This window comes from Bombina bombina, chromosome 1 (genome assembly GCF_027579735.1).
Source record: "Bombina bombina isolate aBomBom1 chromosome 1, aBomBom1.pri, whole genome shotgun sequence".
Classification (NCBI taxonomy): Eukaryota; Metazoa; Chordata; class Amphibia; order Anura; family Bombinatoridae; genus Bombina; species Bombina bombina.
Window position 1 is genome coordinate 920466725 of NC_069499.1, and position 21291 is coordinate 920488015.

The 21291-nt window shown below is 42.0% G+C and overlaps 1 protein-coding gene across 2 annotated transcripts in view; it reads left to right on the plus strand.

Moving 5' to 3' along the window:
* The window catches only part of LOC128665656 (zinc finger protein 75A), a 135140-nt gene that overhangs the window by 91533 nt on the left and 22316 nt on the right, over positions 1-21291 (plus strand). Inside the window, exon 7 of one of the 2 annotated variants that reach the window (XM_053720242.1) lies at positions 5638-5745. The exons of the other annotated variant lie outside the window; for it this stretch is intronic. Coding sequence (XP_053576217.1) covers positions 5638-5745 — 108 coding nt within the window. The remainder of the gene's footprint in view (positions 1-5637; positions 5746-21291) is intronic. 2 annotated transcript variants of the gene reach the window in all.

Consider the following 21291-nt stretch of genomic DNA (forward strand, 5'->3'; position numbering starts at 1 on the left):
ACTGTAGACTTTTTCTGGGCTAAATCGATTCATTATTAACACATATTTAGCCTTGAGGAATCATTTAATCTGGGTATTTTGATAAGTTTATATCGGCAGGCACTTTTTTAGACACCTTTCTCTTTAGGGGCTTTCCCAAATCATAGGCAGAGCCTCATTTTCGCGCCGGTGTTGCGCACTTGTTTTTGAGAGGCATGACATGCAGTCGCATGTGTGAGGAGCTCTGATACATAGAAAAGACTTTCTGAAGGCGTCATTTGGTATCGTATTCCCCTTTGGGCTTGGTTGGGTCTCAGCAAAGCAGACACCAGGGACTGTAAAGGGGTTAAAGTTAAGAACGGCTCCGGTTCCGTTATTTTAAGGGTTAAAGCTTCCAAATTTGGGGTGCAATACTTTTAAGGCTTTAAGACACTGTGGTGAAATTTTGGTGAATTTTGAACAATTCCTTCATATTTTTTCGCAATTGCAGTAATAAAGTGTGTTCAGTTTAAAATTTAAAGTGACAGTAACGGTTTTATTTTAAAACGTTTTTTGTACTTTGTTATCAAGTTTATGCCTGTTTAACATGTCTGAACTACCAGATAGACTGTGTTCTGAATGTGGGGAAGCCAGAGTTCCTTCTCATTTAAATAAATGTGATTTATGTGACAATGACAATGATGCCCAAGATGATTCCTCAAGTGAGGGGAGTAAGCATGGTACTGCATCATTCCCTCCTTCGTCTACACGAGTCTTGCCCACTCAGGAGGCCCCTAGTACATCTAGCGCGCCAATACTCCTTACTATGCAACAATTAACGGCTGTAATGGATAATTCTGTCAAACATTTTAGCCAAAATGCACACTTATCAGCGTAAGCGCGACTGCTCTGTTTTAGATACTGAAGAGCATGACGACGCTGATAATAATGGTTCTGAAGGGCCCCTAAACCAGTCTGATGGGGCCAGGGAGGTTTTGTCTGAGGGAGAAATTACTGATTCAGGGAACATTTCTCAACAAGCTGAACCTGATGTGATTACGTTTAAATTTAAGTTGGAACATCTCCGCATTCTGCTTAAGGAGGTATTATCCACTCTGGATGATTGTGACAAGTTGGTCATCCCAGAGAAACTATGTAAAATGGACAAGTTCCTAGAGGTCCCGGGGCTCCCAGAAGCTTTTCCTATACCCAAGCGGGTGGCGGACATTGTAAATAAAGAATGGGAAAGGCCCGGTATTCCTTTCGTCCCTCCCCCCATATTTAAAAAATTGTTTCCTATGGTCGACCCCAGAAAGGACTTATGGCAGACAGTCCCCAAGGTCGAGGGAGCGGTTTCCACTTTAAACAAACGCACCACTATACCCATAGAAGATAGTTGTGCTTTCAAAGATCCTATGGATAAAAAATTAGAAGGTTTACTTAAAAAGATGTTTGTTCAGCAGGGTTACCTTCTACAACCAATTTCATGCATTGTCCCTGTCACTACAGCCGCGTGTTTCTGGTTCGATGAGCTGGTAAAGGCGGTCGATAGTGATTCTCCTCCTTATGAGGAGATTATGGACAGAATCAATGCTCTCAAATTGGCTAATTCTTTCACCCTAGATGCCACTTTGCAATTGGCTAGGTTAGCGGCTAAGAATTCTGGGTTTGCTATTGTGGCGCGCAGAGCGCTTTGGTTGAAATCTTGGTCAGCTGATGCGTCTTCCAAGAACAAGCTACTTAACATTCCTTTCAAGGGGAAAACGCTGTTTGGCCCTGACTTGAAAGAGATTATCTCTGATATCACTGGGGGTAAGGGCCATGCCCTTCCTCAGGATCGGCCTTTCAAGGCCAAAAATAAACCTAATTTTCGTCCCTTTCGTAGAAACGGACCAGCCCAAAGTGCTACGTCCTCTAAGCAAGAGGGTAATACTTCTCAAGCCAAGCCAGCTTGGAGACCAATGCAAGGCTGGAACAAGGGAAAGCAGGCCAAGAAACCTGCCACTGCTACCAAGACAGCATGAAATGTTGGCCCCCGATCCGGGACCGGATCTGGTGGGGGGCAGACTCTCTCTCTTCGCTCGGGCTTGGGCAAGAGATGTTCTGGATCCTTGGGCGCTAGAAATAGTCTCCCAAGGTTATCTTCTGGAATTCAAGGGGCTTCCCCCAAGGGGGAGGTTCCACAGGTCTCAGTTGTCTTCAGACCACATAAAAAGACAGGCATTCTTACGTTGTGTAGAAGACCTGTTACAAATGGGAGTGATTCATCCTGTTCCATTAGGAGAACAAGGGATGGGGTTCTACTCCAATCTGTTCATAGTTCCCAAAAAAGAGGGAACGTTCAGACCAATCTTAGATCTCAAGATCTTAAACAAGTTTCTCAAGGTTCCATCGTTCAAAATGGAAACCATTCGAACAATTCTTCCTTCCATCCAGGAAGGTCAATTCATGACCACGGTGGATTTAAAGGATGCGTATCTACATATTCCTATCCACAAGGAACATCATCGGTTCCTAAGGTTCGCATTCCTGGACAAGCATTACCAGTTCGTGGCGCTTCCTTTCGGATTAGCCACTGCTCCAAGGATTTTCACAAAGGTACTAGGGTCCCTTCTAGCTGTGCTAAGACCAAGGGGCATTGCTGTAGTACCTTACTTGGACGACATTCTGATTCAAGCGTCGTCCCTTCCTCAAGCAAAGGCTCACACGGACATTGTCCTGGCCTTTCTCAGATCTCACGGATGGAAAGTGAACGTGGAAAAGAGTTCTCTATCTCCGTCAACAAGGGTTCCCTTCTTGGGGACAATAATAGACTCCTTAGAAATGAGGATTTTTCTGACAGAGGCCAGAAAAACAAAACTTCTAGACTCTTGTCGGATACTTCATTCCGTTCCTCTTCCTTCCATAGCGCAGTGCATGGAAGTGATAGGTTTGATGGTAGCGGCAATGGACATAGTTCCTTTTGCGCGCATTCATCTAAGACCATTACAACTGTGCATGCTCAGTCAGTGGAATGGGGACTATACAAACTTGTCTCCGAGGATACAAGTAAATCAGAGGACCAGAGACTCACTCCGTTGGTGGCTGTCCCTGGACAACCTGTCACAAGGGATGACCTTCCGCAGACCAGAGTGGGTCATTGTCACGACCGACGCCAGTCTGATGGGCTGGGGCGCGGTCTGGGGATCCCTGAAAGCTCAGGGTCTTTGGTCTCGGGAAGAATCTCTTCTACCGATAAATATTCTGGAACTGAGAGCGATATTCAATGCTCTCAAGGCTTGGCCTCAGCTAGCGAGGGCCAAGTTCATACGGTTTCAATCAGACAACATGACAACTGTTGCGTACATCAACCATCAGGGGGGAACAAGGAGTTCCCTGGCGATGGAAGAAGTGACCAAAATCATTCTATGGGCGGAGTCTCACTCCTGCCACCTGTCTGCTATCCACATCCCAGGAGTGGAAAATTGGGAAGCGGATTTTCTGAGTCGTCAGACATTGCATCCGGGGGAGTGGGAACTCCATCCGGAAATCTTTGCCCAAGTCACTCAACTGTGGGGCATTCCAGACATGGATCTGATGGCCTCTCGTCAGAACTTCAAAGTTCCTTGCTACGGGTCCAGATCCAGGGATCCCAAGGCGGCTCTAGTGGATGCACTAGTAGCACCTTGGACCTTCAAACTAGCTTATGTATTCCCGCCGTTTCCTCTCATCCCCAGGCTGGTAGCCAGGATCAATCAGGAAAGGGCGTCGGTGATCTTGATAGCTCCTGCGTGGCCACGCAGGACTTGGTATGCAGATCTGGTGAATATGTCATCGGCTCCACCATGGAAGCTACCTTTGAGACGAGACCTTCTTGTTCAAGGTCCGTTCGAACATCCGAATCTGGTCTCACTCCAGCTGACTGCTTGGAGATTGAACGCTTGATCTTATCGAAGCGAGGGTTCTCAGATTCTGTTATCGATACTCTTGTTCAGGCCAGAAAGCCTGTAACTAGAAAGATTTACCACAAAATTTGGAAAAAATATATCTGTTGGTGTGAATCTAAAGGATTCCCTTGGGACAAGGTTAAGATTCCTAAGATTCTATCCTTCCTTCAAGAAGGATTGGAAAAAGGATTATCTGCAAGTTCCCTGAAGGGACAGATTTCTGCCTTGTCTGTGTTACTTCATAAAAAGCTGGCAGCTGTGCCAGATGTTCAAGCCTTTGTTCAGGCTCTGGTTAGAATCAAGCCTGTTTACAAACCTTTGACTCCTCCTTGGAGTCTCAACTTAGTTCTTTCAGTTCTTCAGGGGGTTCCGTTTGAACCCTTACATTCCGTTGATATTAAGTTATTATCTTGGAAAGTTTTGTTTTTGGTTGCAATTTCTTCTGCTAGAAGAGTTTCAGAATTATCTGCTCTGCAGTGTTCTCCTCCTTATCTGGTGTTCCATGCAGATAAGGTGGTTTTACGTACTAAACCTGGTTTTCTTCCAAAAGTTGTTTCTAACAAAAACATTAACCAGGAGATTATCGTACCTTCTCTGTGTCCGAAACCAGTTTCGAAGAAGGAACGTTTGTTGCACAATTTGGATGTTGTTCGCGCTCTAAAATTCTATTTAGATGCTACAAAGGATTTTAGACAAACATCTTCCTTGTTTGTTGTTTATTCCGGTAAAAGGAGAGGTCAAAAAGCAACTTCTACCTCTCTCTCTTTTTGGATTAAAAGCATCATCAGATTGGCTTACGAGACTGCCGGACGGCAGCCTCCCGAAAGAATCACAGCTCATTCCACTAGGGCTGTGGCTTCCACATGGGCCTTCAAGAACGAGGCTTCTGTTGATCAGATATGTAGGGCAGCGACTTGGTCTTCACTGCACACTTTTACCAAATTTTACAAGTTTGATACTTTTGCTTCTTCTGAGGCTATTTTTGGGAGAAAGGTTTTGCAAGCCGTGGTGCCTTCCATCTAGGTGACCTGATTTGCTCCCTCCCATCATCCGTGTCCTAAAGCTTTGGTATTGGTTCCCACAAGTAAGGATGACGCCGTGGACCGGACACACCTATGTTGGAGAAAACATATTTTTTTTTTACCTTATAATTTATTTTCTCCACGGGTGTGTCCGGCCCACGGCCCGCCCTGGTTTTTTAATCAGGTCTGATAATTTATTTTCTTTAACTACAGTCACCACGGTTTCATATGGTTTCTCCTATGCAAATATTCCTCCTTAACGTCGGTCGAATGACTGGGGTAGGCGGAGCCTAGGAGGGATCATGTGACCAGCTTTGCTGGGCTCTTTGCCATTTCCTGTTGGGGAAGAGAATATCCCACAAGTAAGGATGACGCCGTGGACCGGACACACCGTTGGAGAAAGTAATTTATCAGGTAAACATAAATTCTGTTTTTCACATGGCTGCACATCCCACACCTTGTTACCCCACATCTATATGTTCCTGGCTTTTGTTCTAACCAATTGATTACTTTGGTGCCATTCTGACTTGAACTACGTAGTTTAGTGGCAATGATATGACTGTGCTTAGAGTATGAAGAAATATGAAATATCTATCAGTAAGTCTGTTTGTAATACATTTTAGCAAATGTCATGGACTTTGTACTATTTTTTTAGTATTTTTTCATACTTTTATAATGTAGTAGTATTCTGAAGAAAGCTGCGTAAATTCAGTATTCTCTGTTTTTCCAAGGTTACACCAGCTTGGATACTGACCTATCGAGAATTAATCAAGATAAGCATCATTATCTAGAAGGCTGTTCAGATTCAGAGGGTAAAGTCAACGGTTATGTTTGCTCATGTAAGTAACCTGGAATAGCAATCATCGCATTTATTCTGACTTCATTAATCTGATGTCTGCAGCAGCTATGGGGCAGAGTTTGCATTTTTTTTTTTTTTTTTTTTTTTTAGAGTGTTTGTCACATGTAAAAAGTATATATCATATTTTTTTTTTATTTTAAGTTTATTAGTTTTAATGTCCCCCCCCCCCTCTGCTCAGCTGAGTCTGTATCGAACAATAAACAGGGTATTTCTCTGCCTTCATTTCAGAGTGGTCTATGGCCTTCTGCTGCTGCACCCAGGAGAGTAGTTCTATTCTTACTCCAAAATGTAAAGAATATATTCACTCTGCTATTAATGAGGTGTTAGATATTATGTCATCACCTGTTAAGCACAGATGCACGCAAGGATTGGAAAGCGATCCTCTGGCTTTTAGCTCATCAGGGACTCACTTAGTGGTGACCCCTCTAATTCCCCATAGATTATAGGGGTACTTATGAATCTGAGGATTCTTCTTCTAAGGACGGAGAGTCTTGGGGTGCCGCAGAGGATGTCGCCTCTATTTTTCGGCTTGAATATATTTGTGCTTTATTATGGGACATTATAATTGCTTTGGAAGTAGAGGATTTTCCTGCTACAGTTAAGGAACCAGTTTACAAGATTGATACATTTCTAAGACAGCCCCCAATCAGCTTTTTTCTTTTCCTGTGCCTGATTATGTTTCTAATCTCTGAAATGGCATAAACCAGGTATTCCTTCTTGTTTTGGCTGCCAAGTTCAAAACGATGTTCCCTCTTCCTTCTGCTAATACAGGGAAACTATCCACTAAGTTGGATATAGGTATTTTCCATTCTTGCCAGGAGTACTATTATTCCTTTTGAAGGCCAGACCTCTTAAGTATCCCTTGGTTAGAATATCTTGAAGGTTTTCATAGTAGGTCCCTTCAGTTTGCAGGCTTTATGCTTAGGCCTGCTGTCGGTGTGGCCTGTGTAGCTGCTGCTACTGCCGTTTAGTGCATACCCCCCAACTGTCCCAATTTTCACGGGACAGTCCCGATTTTAGGGGTCTGTCCCCCTGTCCCGGGTTGCTAGCCATCTGTCCCGATTTACCCCATGCATTAAATTTTTTTTTTTTTTTACATTCTATTGGACCCATACTCAGAAGCAGCTGGCTTTGCTCTCACAGGGTTAGATACCTGTTAGATTCCCTGTGGAAAAGGAATGGTGTGTGGGTTAAGCAGGAGTAAAAGGCTATATACACTCTGACCACGGGTAATGGTGACCTCTCTAACCTACCTCTGGTAGTGATGTCTAACCCCTGGTGATAATACTAGCATGCCTTCAGTTTTATACAATGAGCAGTGCTAATACCAGGGTAACGAGCAGTGGCAGCCACAGACTGCCAGCTAATGTGCTTGCCAACCCCGCGACCTCATACAATGAATTAGATACCCATATATGATGTAGTGTGTGTGTGTCTATCTGTATCCATAACTGTGTGTGTGTGTATCTGTATGTATAAGTTTATGCTATGTAGTGTGTGTTTGTGTCTGCATGTATAAATTTAAGCTATGTAGTGTGTATGTGTATCTGCATGTATAAGTGTATGCTATGTAGTGTGTGTATCTGCATGTATAAGTGTATGCTTTGTAGTGTGTGTGTATCTGCATGTGTAAGTGTATGCTATGTAGGGTGTGTGTGTATAAGCATGTATAAGTGTATGCTATGTAGTGTGTGTATCTGCATGTATAAGTGTATGCTTTGTAGTGTGTGTGTATCTGCATGTATAAGTGTATGCTTTGTAGTGTGTGTGTATCTGCATGTGTAAGTGTATGCTATGTAGGGTTTGTGTGTATAAGCATGTATAAGTGTATGCTATGTAGGGTGTGTATCTGCATGTATAAGTGTATGCTTTGTAGTGTGTGTGTATCTGCATGTATAAGTGTATGCTTTGTAGTGTGTGTGTATCTGCATGTGTAAGTGTATGCTATGTAGGGTGTGTGTGTATCTGCACGTGTAAGTGTATGCTATGTAGGGTGTGTATCTGCATGTATAAGTGTGTATCTGCCTGTATTAGTGTATGCTATGTAGTGTGTGTTTATCTGCATGTATAACTGTATGCTATGTAGTGTGTGTGTATCTGCATGTATAAGTGTATGCTTTGTAGTGTGTGTGTATCTGCATGTGTAAGTGTATGCTATGTAGGGTGTGTGTGTATCTGCATGTATAAGTGTATGCTATGTAGTGTGTATCTGCATGTATAAGTGTATGCTATGTAGTGTGTGTATCTGCATGTATAAGTGTATGCTTTGTAGTGTGTGTGTATCTGCATGTGTAAGTGTATGCTATGTAGGGTGTGTGTATCTGCCTGTATTAGTGTATGCTATGTAGGGTGTGTGTATCTGCCTGTATTAGTGTATGCTATGTTGTGTGTGTATCTGCCTGTATTAGTGTATGCTATGTAGTGTGTGTATCTGCCTGTATAAGTGTATGCTATGTAGTGTGTGTGTATCTGCATGTATAAGTGTATGTAGTGTGCTACTGTGCATTTTTGCTGACTTTAAAGGCCAGAATCTATAATAATAATGGGGACTGCAGAGAGCAGTTTTAAATAATTTATTATTAAATGTCCAATTAAGATAAAAAATATTTAGCAATGTCTTTGGAAAGGCTAATTAAATACATAGCTCACATAGCCATACCAGTGGTTTGAGCTTGTGTTTGATTTGCTGCCTAAGTGTATTAAAATATGACTTTATTTAGAATTTTATTTATATTACTTTGGCCTTTATGATTTTTTTTTTTAAGCCCCGCCCACCACATTTAAAAAAATTTGCCGCGGGGAGGGTGTCCCTCTTTTGAATTTTGAAATGTTGGGAGGTATGGTTTAGTGTGACAACCTTTAAGAACTTATTTCTGGGGAAACTACTCTGATTAAATCTCCTGAGAACTGCAGTTTGTATGAAACTTTATATGAAGCAGCTGTGAAAATGGCTCACTTGCAAAGTTTATTTGCACATTACAAATGCCCATGTACAGAAGACTAGTCATACATACATAAGAATTATTGCACAAAAAGTTTGTTTGATACTAAATTATACAACTAGAAAATATCAATATTAAGCATAACCTATTTTCAATCTATCAAATTTCCCTTTTTTTTTTTTTTTAACCAGAACAAAAAGTAAAAAAAAATAATGAAACTTACCCACAACTAGACCCATTGTCTGGGTAATCACTGAACTGTTAAATATGTACAGTCTTTCTAAAGATGTTTCTTACACTGAAGTACTGTAACAAGTTCTGTAATAGAAACAAAGAAAGAAAAAAACAAATAGAAAGTGGTGAAGCACATCTGTTTCTATACAATTGTCAGAATGAGAATATTAAAATAAGTTGCTGCTAGATCGTATCACTCAACTAAAGAAAGTTTTGTATTGAGATGCAGTACTGCAATAACCACTAGAGGTCCTCAGATTAACAATCTGTTCATTTTGTAAGGAGTTAGAATGCAGAAACCCATATTTCTCTTGTAAGGTGTATGCAGTCCACGGGTTCATCCATTACTTGTGGGATATTCTCCTTCCCAACAGGAAATTGCAAGAGGACACCCACAGCAGAGCTGTCTATATAGCTCCTCCCCTAACTGCCACCCCCAGTCATTCTCTTGCAACTCTCGACAAGAAAGGAAGTATCAAGAGATATGTGGTGACTTAGTGTAGTTTTACCTTCAATCAAAAGTTTGTTATTTTTAAACGGTACCGGCGTTGTACTGTTTTACTCTCAGGCAGAAATCAGAAGAAGAATTCTGCCTGGAGGTTTGATTATCTTAGCGGTTTGTAACTAAGGTCCATTGCTGTTCTCACACATAACTGAAGAATATGGGAAAACTTTGGTTGGGGGAACGGTCTGCAGATTACCTGCTTTGAGGTATGTTCAGTATTTTTATTTCTAGAGAGATGAATAAGTTCTAGAAAATGCTGACAGAGCCTTGTGTATTTGAGGTAAGCCTGATGCAGTGATTTAACAGCGACTGGGATCATGCTTACAAAACAGGGCAATACTCATGTTTATATTCATATTAGTGACAAAACGTTTACATGATTTCATAAATAGGACGTTTTTTCTCTGAGGGAGATAAGTCTTTATTTGGGGCCTAGTTTCCACATGGCTAGTCAGATACTCCTAGGAGTATTTTCTTAAGGCCCTTCTAACATCCAGTAACATGGTGGGAGGGGCCTATTTTAGCACTCTAACTACGCAGTTTTAATGCAGACTGAGACATCCAGCTTCCCTAAAGGTTTCCTCTGGCATCTGAGGACCATTTCAAAGGGGTAATTTCTGCACAAAATCGTTTTTGAGGGCAGGTAGGAGCCTCAGCAGAGCTGTGGCAAGGAGCTCAATTGACTTAACGTTTTTCAATCCGGTTTGGGGGCTAAGGGGTTAATCATCCATTTGCAAGTTGGTGCAATGTTGCTTTAGTCTCTTACACACACTGTAAAAATTTCAAAGACTTTACTGTATTTTTACACTGTTTTGCAGTTTAAGTGCTAGTTTTTTTTCTCTTAAAGGCACAGTAACGTTTTTGTTTAATTGCTGTTTTACCTTTATTAAAGTGTTTTCCAAGCTTGCTTGTCTCATTACTAGTCTGTTAAACATGTCTGACATAGAGGAAACTCCTTGTTCAATATGTTTTGAAGCCATGGTGGAACCCCCTCTTAGAATGTGTACCAAATGTACTGATATTTCTATAAACTATAAAGTCCATATTATGGCGCTTAAAGATTTATCTCCAGGGGATTCTCTGACTGAAAAGAGGGAGATTATGCCATCTAGCTCTCCCCATGTGTCAGAACCTATATCTCCCGCTCAAGTGACGCCAAGTACATCTAGCGCGTCTAATTCTTTTACCTTACAGGACATGGCGGCAGTTATGAATGCTACCCTCTCAAGATCCTAAACAAATTTCTCAGGGTCCCATCCTTCAGGATGGAGACTATCCGAACCATCCTCCCTATGATCCAGGAGGGTCAATATATGACTACCGTGGACTTAAAGGAGGCTTATCTCCACATTCCGATTCACAGAGATCATCAGTTCCTCAGGTTCGCCTTATTAGACGGGCATTACCAGTTTGGGGCTCTTCCCTTTGGGTTAGCCACGGCACCAAGAATCTTTACGAAGGTTCTAGGGTCCCTACTGGCGGTTCTAAGGCCACGGGGCATAGCAGTGGCTCCTTACCTAGACGACATTCTGATACAGGCGTCGACTTTTCAAATCGCCAAGTCCCATACGGACATTGTTCTGGCCTTTCTGAGGTCTCACGGTTGGAAGGTGAACGAAGAAAAAGAGTTCTCTCTCCCCTCTCACAAGAGATTCCTTCCTAGGAACACTGATAGATTCAGTAGAAATCAAAAATTTTCTGACAGAGGTCAGGTTATCAAAGCTTATAACTTCCTGCCGTGCTCTTCATTCCACTTCTCGGCCGTCTGGCTCAGTGTATGGAAGTAATCGGCCTAATGATAGCGGCAATGGACATAGTTCCGTTTGCCCGCCTACATCTCAGACCACTGCAACTTTGCATGCTCAATCAGTGGAATGGGGATTACACAGATTTGTCCCTTCTGCTAAATCTGGAACGACAGATGCCAGCCTTCTGGGCTAGGGCACGGTCTGGAACTCCCTGAAGGCTTAGGGTTCGTGGACTCGGGAGGAAGCCCTCCTTCCGATAAACATTCTGGAACTGAATGTTGGAGATTTCAAAGATAATTCTATGGGCAGAGGTTCACTCTTGCCATCTCTCAGCTATCCATATCCCAGGAGTAGAGAACTGGGAGGCGGATTTCCTAAGTCGGCAGACTTTTCATCCGAGGGAGTGGGAGCTCCATCCGGAGGTATTTGCCCAGCTGATTCAACTATGGGGCAAACCAGAATTTGATCTGATGGCGTCTCGTCAGAACGCCAAGCTTCCTTGTTACGGGTCCAGGTCAAGGGATCCCTAGGCAGCGCTGATAGATGCTCTAGCAGTGCCCTGGTCCTTCAGCCTGGCTTATGTGTTCCCACCATTTCCTCTCCTCCCTCGTCTGATTGCCAAGATCAAGCAGGAGAGAGCTTCGGTGATTTTGATAGCACCTGCGTGGCCACGCAGGACTTGGTATGCAGATCTGGTGGACATGTCATCCCTTCCACCATGGACTCTGCCGCTGAGACAGGACCTTCTACTCCAATTTCCTTTCAAACATCCAAATCTAATTTCTCTGCGACTGACTGCTTGGAGATTGAACGCTTGATTTTATCAAAACGTGGTTTCTCCGAGTCGGTCATTGATACCTTAATTCAAGCTTGAAAGCCTGTCACCAGGAAAATCTTTCATAAGATATGGTGTAAATATCTTCATTGGTGTGAATCCAAAGGTTACTCATGGAGTAAAGTCAGGATTCCTAGGATATTATCCTTTCTCCAAGAAGGATTGGAGAAGGGATTGTCAGCTAGTTCCTTAAAGGGACAGATTTCTGCTCTGTCCTTCTGCACAAGCGTCTGGCAGATGTTCCAGACGTTCAGGCGTTTTGTCAGGCTTTAGTTAGAATCAAGCCTGTGTTTAAACCTGTTGCTCCACCATGGAGTTTAAATTTAGTTCTTAAAGTTCTTCAAGGGGTTCCGTTTGAACCTCTGCATTCCATAGATATCAAGCTTTTATCTTGGAAAGTTCTGTTTTTGGTAGCTATCTCTTTGGCTCGAAGAGTTTCAGAGTTATCTGCCTTACAGTGTGATTCCCCTTATCTGATCTTCCATGCAGATAAGGTAGTTTTGCGTACCAAACCTAGGTTTCTTCCTAAGGTGGTATCTAATAAGAATATCAATCAGGAGATTGTTGTTCCGTCACTGTGTCCTAATCCTTCTTCAAAGAAGGAACGTCTATTACACAATCTTGACATGGTTCGTGCTTTAAAGTTTTATTTACAAGCTACTAAGGATTTTCGTCAAACATCTGCTTGTTTGTTGTCTACTCTGAACAGAGGAGAGGCCAAAAGGCTTCGGCATCTTCTCTTTCTTTTTGGCTGAGAAGCATAATCCGTTTAGCTTATGAGACTGCTGGCCAGCAGCCTCCTCAAAGAATTACAGCTCATTCCACTAGAGCGGTAGCTTCCACATGGGCTTTTAAAAATGAGGCCTCTGTTGAACAGATTTGTAAGGCGGCGACTTGGTCTTCGCTTCATACTTTTTCTAAATTCTACAAATTTGATACTTTTTGCTTCCTCGGAGGCTATTTTTGGGAGAAAGGTCTTGCAGGCAGTGGTGCCTTCCGTTTAAGTTCCTGCCTTGTCCCTCCCTTCATCCGTGTCCTAAAGCTTTGGTATTGGTATCCCACAAGTAATGGATGAACCCGTGGACTGGATACACCTTACAAGAGAAAACAAAATTTATGCTTACCTGATAAATTTCTTTCTCTTGTGGTGTATCCAGTCCACGGCCCGCCCTGTCGCTTTAAGGCAGGTGTTTTTTATTTTTAAACTACAGTCACCACTGCACCCTATAGTTTCTCCTTTTTCTTGCTTGTCTTCGGTCGAATGACTGGGGGTGGCAGTTAGGGGAGGAGCTATATAGACAGCTCTGCTGTGGGTGTCCTCTTGCAACTTCCTGTTGGGAAGGAGAATATCCCACAAGTAATGGATGAACCCGTGGACTGGATACACCACAAGAGAGAAATTTATCAGGTAAGCATAAATTTTGTTTTTTCTCTTTCCAGTTATATCTGATAAAATAAATATTCTTACTTGGGGGAAAAAGAATAATAATACCTGACTATAGGGGTAGATACATGTGCTGATAGGTAACCTAAAGGTAGTTGCTGTTGCCATACATAAAGAGCTATCCAGCCCTCTAATATTTGTTAACACTAAATAGTGGTTTACTCAGTAAAATAATTAACTACATCTTATGAGTTAGGTAAAATGATAGGTGACCTAAATAAGCAGCCCGTTCTACTGGTTAATTGCTTTAGGTATTAAATGTGTGTGTATATATATATAGAGAACAGTAACGCAACCTTAGTAGATGATCCAAGGCGTGTGGTCGCAATAGGGAAAAGCATAAGATCAGCCAGATTTAGCTTCTGAAAATATGCGCTAAAATTTAACCTTGATAAAGCAGCCCACCTGGTTGCAATGTTGAGTTATTAGCAAAGCTTCCCATTATTATATCAGATATATCAATTGGGTAATTCACCATGCCTCAAGTACAAGTAAGTTGGGTAAAAACCGCATGCAGCAGTCACGAAAAATTAACTTCGTTTTCCAATTAATGGTAGTTATGATACTCCTGTGCATACAAATAAATAGTGGGCAGAATCCCCGGCACATAAAGAATAGAAACTAGTACAAATATTTTAACTAATTTTAACACTAACAAACTCAAAGAATATATTGAATGATTTTTCAAGGAAACTAAAAAAGTAGCGTGTAAATAAGAGTGAAACAAAAAGCTTTTCATTCAATCAAAAACAGTGGAATTCTAAGTATCGAATCGACATTTGAGGTTGTTTTTTCTATATAAAGTTATACAGTGCTCCAATCAGAGTGACTCTAATTTTGGTACACTAGCATATGTAAAGGCACCAGTAATATCTGGATAGAGATCTGTAGCTTCCATGAGGCACCATAAATATGTGCATACAAATTGGCCAACCCCTACACGGGAAGGGAGAAAGTGGAGCTCAGGGAGGCTTGTTAGTTTTATGAATAAAAGTGTGGTGTGCAAGCTAAATTGGGTATAGAGATATCAGGAACATTAAATTGTGCAGAGGCGGGGGGCGGAGCAAACTACCAAAGGAATCAGGCGTGCGTGTGAAGAGCTCCTGGCTCTAACATCATATAAATGTTTACTTAAAACAATCCTTTTCTTTTGCAAGATGTACCGAGTCCACGGTTTCATCCTTGTGGGGTATTATCCTTCCCAACAGGAAGTGGCAAAGAGAGCACCCACAGCAGAGCTTTCTATATAGCTCCCCCCTTAAGTCCACCCCCCAGTCATTCTCTTTGCCGGCTCTAAGCAGGGAGGCTAAAGTGAAAGAGGTGATAAAGTATTAGTTTTTATTTTTCTTCAAGCAAGAGTTTATTTTTAAATGGTACCGGTGTGTGCTATTTACTCTCAGGCAGGAGATTGATGAAGATTTCTGCCTAGAGGATGATGATCTTAGCATTTGTAGCTAAGGTCCACTGCTGTTCCCACAGAAGCTGAGGAGTACAGGAAAACTTCAGTGTGAGGAACGGTTTCTTGCTATACATCAATGAGGTATGTTCAGTCATTTTTTTTCTGCAGAGACTTTGATAACTCAGAAAGGCTAACAAAAAATACACAAAACAAAGTCTCAGCACCAAGGGAGTATCACTAGGTATCCTTAGTAACCTGGGTAGGTGTATAATTAGCCGGGTTTAAAGGCACCGTTGTTTTAAAGGACCTTCCTCGGTCCTAAGACAAATCTAAATATATCTAAACACTGTCCCGATCTCACTTGTTATAAATGTAACAATGTAGCAAAAAGGTGGTGAGATACAATGTTAAAGCAAGCAGTTCGCTGGTATAGTTCAGGGTAAACTTGTGTATTATCTTACCCACTCTCCATCGAATGCAGCTGCTGTGAAAAGGTAACTTGCCTGTAAATATGTGTCAGTCCACAGGAGTACATACAATAACTGTCCTTAGTCACGCTCCCTCCTCGATCACTCAGAAAAACGGCATACACTGCTTTTACCGCTGCAACGGACTCTGGTGGTGTAAAGCCGCGTCCTCGTCAGTTTGAAGGTTTCGGTCCACAGGAGCAGTTGAACTCACTCGGTTGGCTCCCTCCTCGAACACTCATATGATGGCTCTGACGTCCGCGATATTCCTCTTTGATCTGTCACTTCTTTGCAGTGCTTACCGGAACTTCACCTTTACTTGTGTTTCCAGGGTCTGACTCCTGTCTCTTTTGCTGCCTGTGCTCTCTCGTTTGGCCCCAAACGTATTTGATGTCTGAATGATCCAATGATCAATGAGGAGCACCAGGCATATTCGATATATAAAACTTAACTTTTATTTAGCTTGTTGGCTTCCATAAAACATCATACGATAAGACAACACATTACAGATAGCTCAGTATTCCTTCTGGCTTACGCGTTTTCGGCAACAGCCGTAGTCATAGCTTAAGGAATTTACAAACACAGGACACTCAGAAAGGCTGACAGTATCCCCATTAGGGGAAGGGTAAGCAGTAATCCTAGTTTTATAAGGGGTATTACTAGCTTGCATAAAGGGCTAAACTTATGGGCACTCAGTTTGTATATGATATATAAGGCAAACGTTTTTGTGTTCTGGGAGTACTGTTTATATTTCTTAAGGGACAACTGTTTTGAGGGTAACACTTGGCTTGTTTGGGGTTTTTTATAACCCACATGGCTTAAAAAACGTTTGGTAGATCAGTTCCTCAGGTTTGCCTTTATGGACAAGCATTACCAGTTTGTGGCTCTCCCCTTCGGGTTGGCCACTTCACCAAGAATCTTCACAAAGGTGCTAGGGTCCCTTCTGGCGGTCCTAAGGCCGCGGGGCATAGCAGTGGCGCCTTATCTAGACGACATCCTAATTCAAGCGTCGACTTTCCAACTAGCCAAGTCTCACACGGACTTAGTGTTGGCCTTTCTAAGATGTCATGGGTGGAAGGTGAACATCAAAAAGAGTTCTTTCCCCTCTCACAAGAGTTTCATTTCTAGGGACTCTGATAGACTCGGTAGAAATGAAAATATTTCTGACGGAAGTCAGGAAATCAAAAATATTAACCACCTGCTGAGCTCTTCATTCCATTCCTCGGCCATCAGTGGCTCAGTGCATGGAGGTAATCGGTTTAATGGTAGCGGCAATGGACGTAGTTCCATATGCTCGCTTACATCTCAGACCACTGCAACTATGCATGCTCAGACAGTGGAATGGGGATTATGCAGATTTATCTCCTCAGATAAATCTGGATCTAGAGACCAGAGACTCTCTCTTCTTTGGTGGTTGTCACAGGATCACCTGTCCCGGGGAATGTGTTTCCTCAGGCCAGCGTGGGTTATAGTGACGACGGACGCCAGCCTACTGGGCTGGGGTGCAGTCTGGAATTCCCTGAAAGCACAGGGATTGTGGACTCAGGAGGAGGCTCTCCTACCGATAAATATTCTGGAATTAAGAGCGATATTCAATGCTCTTCAGACGTGTCCTCAGCTGGCTTTGGCCGGATTCATCAGATTTCAGTCGGACAACATCATGACTGTAGCTTATATCAATCATCAGGAGGGAATAAGGAGTTCCTTAGCGATGATAGAAGTTTCCAGGATAATCCGATGGGCAGGGACTCACTCTTGCCATCTATCAGCGATCTATATCCCAGGGGTAGAGAACTGGGAGGCAGATTTTCTAAGTCGTCAGACTTTTTTCATCCGGGGGAGTGGGAGTTCCATCCGGAGGTGTTTGCTCAACTGGTTCAGCTATGGGGCACACCAAAATTGGATTTGATGGCGTCTCGTCAGAACGCCAAACTTCCTCGTTACGGATCCAGGTCCAGGGATCCTCACTGATGGATGCTCTAGCAGTACCCTGGTCGTTCAACCTGGCTTATGTGTTTCCACCTTTCCCTCTCCTTCCACGTCTGATTGCCAGAATCAAACAGGAGAGAGCTATGGTGATTTTGATAGCTCCTGCGTGGCCACGCAGGACTTGGTATGCAGATCTGGTGGACATGTCATCCCTGCCACCATGGACTCTGCCACTAAGACAGGACCTTCTGATTCAAGGTCCGTTCAAGCATCCAAATCTAATTTCTCTGCAACTGACTTGGAGATTCAGGCTCGAAAGCCTGTCACCAGGAAAATTTATCATAAGATATGGCGTAAATATCTTTTTTGGTGCGAATCCAAAGGCTACTCATGGAGTAAGATCAGGATTCCTAGGATTTTGTCCTTTCTTCAAGAGGGATTGGAGAAAGGATTGTCAGCTAGTTCCTTAAAAGGACAGATATCTGCTTTGTCTATTCTATTGCACAAGCGTCTGGCAGATGTCCCAGACGTTCGGGCTTTTTGTCAGGCTTTAGTTAGAATCAAGCCTGTCTTTAAACCTGTTGCTCTGCCATGGAGTCTAAATTTAGTTCTTAAAGTGCTCCAGGGGGTTCCGTTTGAACCCATGCATTCTATAGATGTTAAGCTTCTATCTTGGAAAGTTCTGTTCCTAGTTGCTATCTCTTCAGCTCGAAGAGTTTCTGAACCGTCTGCATTACAATGTGACTCGCCTTATCTTGTTTTTCATGCTAATAAGGTGGTTTTGCGTACCAAACCTGGGTTCCTTCCTAAGGTTGTTATTAACAGGAATATCAATCAGGAAATTGTTGTTCCTTCTCTGTGTCCTAATCCTTCTAAGAAGAAACGTCTGTTGCACAACTTGGACGTAGTTCGTGCTTTGAAGTTTTATTTGCAGGCAACCAAAGATTTTCCTCAAACATCTTCATTGTTTGTTGTCTATTCTGGAAAGCGTAGGGGTCAAAAGGCTACGGCTACCTCTTTCCTTTTGGCTGAAAAGCATCATCCGTTTGGCTTATGAGACTGCTGGACAGCAGCCTCCTGAAAGGATTACAGCTCACTCTACTAGAGCGGTAGCTTCCACATGGGCTTTTAAAAATGATGCTTCTGTTGAACAAATTTGTAAGGCTGCGACTTGGTCTTCGCTTCATACTTTTTCCAAATTTTACAATTTTGCTTCTTCGGAGGCTATTTTTGGGAGACAGGTTCTGCAAGCAGTGGTGCCTTATGTTTAGGTTCCTGTCTTGTCCCTCCCTTCATCCGTGTCCTAAAGCTTTGGTATTGGTATCCCACAATTAAGGATGAAACAGTGGACTCGGTACATCTTGCAAAAGAAAAAATTTATGCTTACCTGATAAATTTCTTTCTTTTGCGATGTACCGAGTCCACGGCCCGCCATGTCTATTCAAGACAGATAGTATTTTTATTGAAAACTTCAGTCACCTCTGCACCTTATAGTTTCTCCTTTTTCTTCCTTGGCCTTCGGTCGAATGACTGGGGGGTGGAGTTAAGGGGGGAGCTATATAGACATCTCTGCTGTGGGTGCTCTCTTTGCCACTTCCTGTTGGGAAGGATAATATCCCACAAGTAAGGATGAAACCGTGGACTCGGTACATCGCAAAAGAAACAAATTTATCAGGTAAGCATAAATTTTGTTTTTGCATTACAAGGGGATCCTTTAATACATAGCAATAACGGAGACCTTAGGAGCTCTCGACTGGACGTTTCTGGCTCTCTGACTGTCAGAAGTTTAGCCATGATGGAGTCCCTGGTCGACTGGGGGTTGGCTGTGGTGCAGCTCCTCCAAGATCATTTTTCTTTCATGTAATTAGCAAGAGTCCATGAGCTAGTGACGTATGGGATATACATTCCTACCAGGAGGGGCAAAGTTTCCCAAACCTTAAAATGCCTATAAATACACCCCTCACCACACCCACAATTCAGTTTTACAAACTTTGCCTCCGATGGAGGTGGTGAAGTAAGTTTGTGCTAGATTCTACGTTGATATGCGCTCCGCAGCAAGTTGGAGCCCGGTTTTCCTCTCAGCGTGCAGTGAATGTCAGAGGGATGTGAGGAGAGTATTGCCTATTTGAATGCAGTGATCTCCTTCTACGGGGTCTATTTCATAGGTTCTCTGTTATCGGTCGTAGAGATTCATCTCTTACCTCCCTTTTCAGATCAACGATATACTCTTATATATACCATTACCTCTGCTGATTCTCGTTTCAGTACTGGTTTGGCTTTCTACAACATGTAGATGAGTGTCCTGGGGTAAGTAAGTCTTATTTTCTGTGACACTCTAAGCTATGGTTGGGCACTTTTTTTATAAAGTTCTAAATATATGTATTCAAACATTTATTTGCCTTGACTCAGAATGTTCAACTTTCCTTATTTTTCAGACAGTCAGTTTCATATTTGGGATAATGCATTTGAATTAATCATTTTTTCTTACCTTCAAAAATTTGACTCTTTTTTCCCTGTGGGCTGTTAGGCTCGCGGGGGCTGAAAATGCTTCATTTTATTGCGTCATTCTTGGCGCGGACTTTTTTGGCGCAAAAATAATTTTCTGTTTCCGGCGTCATACGTGTCGCCGGAAGTTGCGTCATTTTTTGACGTTATTTTGCGCCAAAAATGTCGGCGTTCCGGATGTGGCGTCATTTTTGCCGCCAAAAGCATTTTAGGCGCCAAATAATGTGGGCGTCTGATTTGGCGCTAAAAAATATGGGCGTCGCTTTTGTCTCCACATTATTTTAGTCTTTTTTTCATTGCTTCTGGTTGCTAGAAGCTTGTTCTTTGGCATTTTTTCCCATTCCTGAAACTGTCATTTAAGGAATTTGATCAATTTTGCTTTATATGTTGTTTTTTTTGTCTTACATATTGCAAGATGTCTCACGTTGCATCTGAGTCAGAAGATACTACAGGAAAATCGCTGTCTAGTGCTGGAGCTACCAAGCTAAGTGTATCTGCTATAATTTTTGGTATCTGTTTCTCCAGCTGTTGTTTGTATTGCGTGTCATGACAAACTTATTAATGCAGATAAAATTTCCTTTAGTACTGTTACATTACCTGTTGCTGTTCCGTCAACATCTAATTTTCAGAGTGTTCCTGATAAACATAAGAGATTTTATTTTTTTTAAATCCATTAAGAAGGCTATGTCTGTTATTTCTCCTTCTAGTTTACATAAAAGTCTTTTAAAACTTCTCTTTTTTCAGATGAATTTTTACATGAACATCATCATTCTGATACTGATAAATCTTTGTATTTGTTCAAGATGGAATTTATTCGTTCTTTATTTAAAGAAGTATTAATTGCATTAGAAATAGAGGATTCTGGTCCTCTTGATACTAAATCTAAACGTTTAAATAAGGTTTTTAAATCTCCTGTAGTTATTCCAGAAGTGTTTAATCTCCCTGATGCTATTTCTGAAGTAATTTCCAGGGAATGGAATAATTTGGGTAATTCTTTTACTCCTTCTAAACGTTTAAGCAATTATATCCTGTGCCATCTGACAGATTAGAGTTTTTTTGGGACAAAATCCCTAAGGTTATGGGGCTGTCTCTACTCCTGCTAAATGTACTACTATTCCTACGGCAGATAGTACTTTATTTAAGGGAAATTGAATCCTTTCTAAGAAAAGCTTACTTATGTTCAGGTAATCTTCTTAGACCTGCTATATTTTTAGCGGATGTTGCTGCAGCTTCAACTTTTTGGTTAGAAGCTTTAGCGCAACAAGTAACAGATCATAATTTTATAGCATTATTATTATTCTATAACATGCTAATAATTTTATTGGTGATACCATCTTTTGATATCATTAGAGTTGATGTCAGGTATATGTCTCTAGCTATTTTAGCTAGAAAAGCTTTATGGATTAAACTTGGAATGCTGATATGTCTTCTAAGTCAACTTTGCTTTCCCTTTCTTTCCAGGGTATTAAATTATTATTTCAATTGTTTCTGGAAGGAAGGGAACTTTTTTACCAAAGG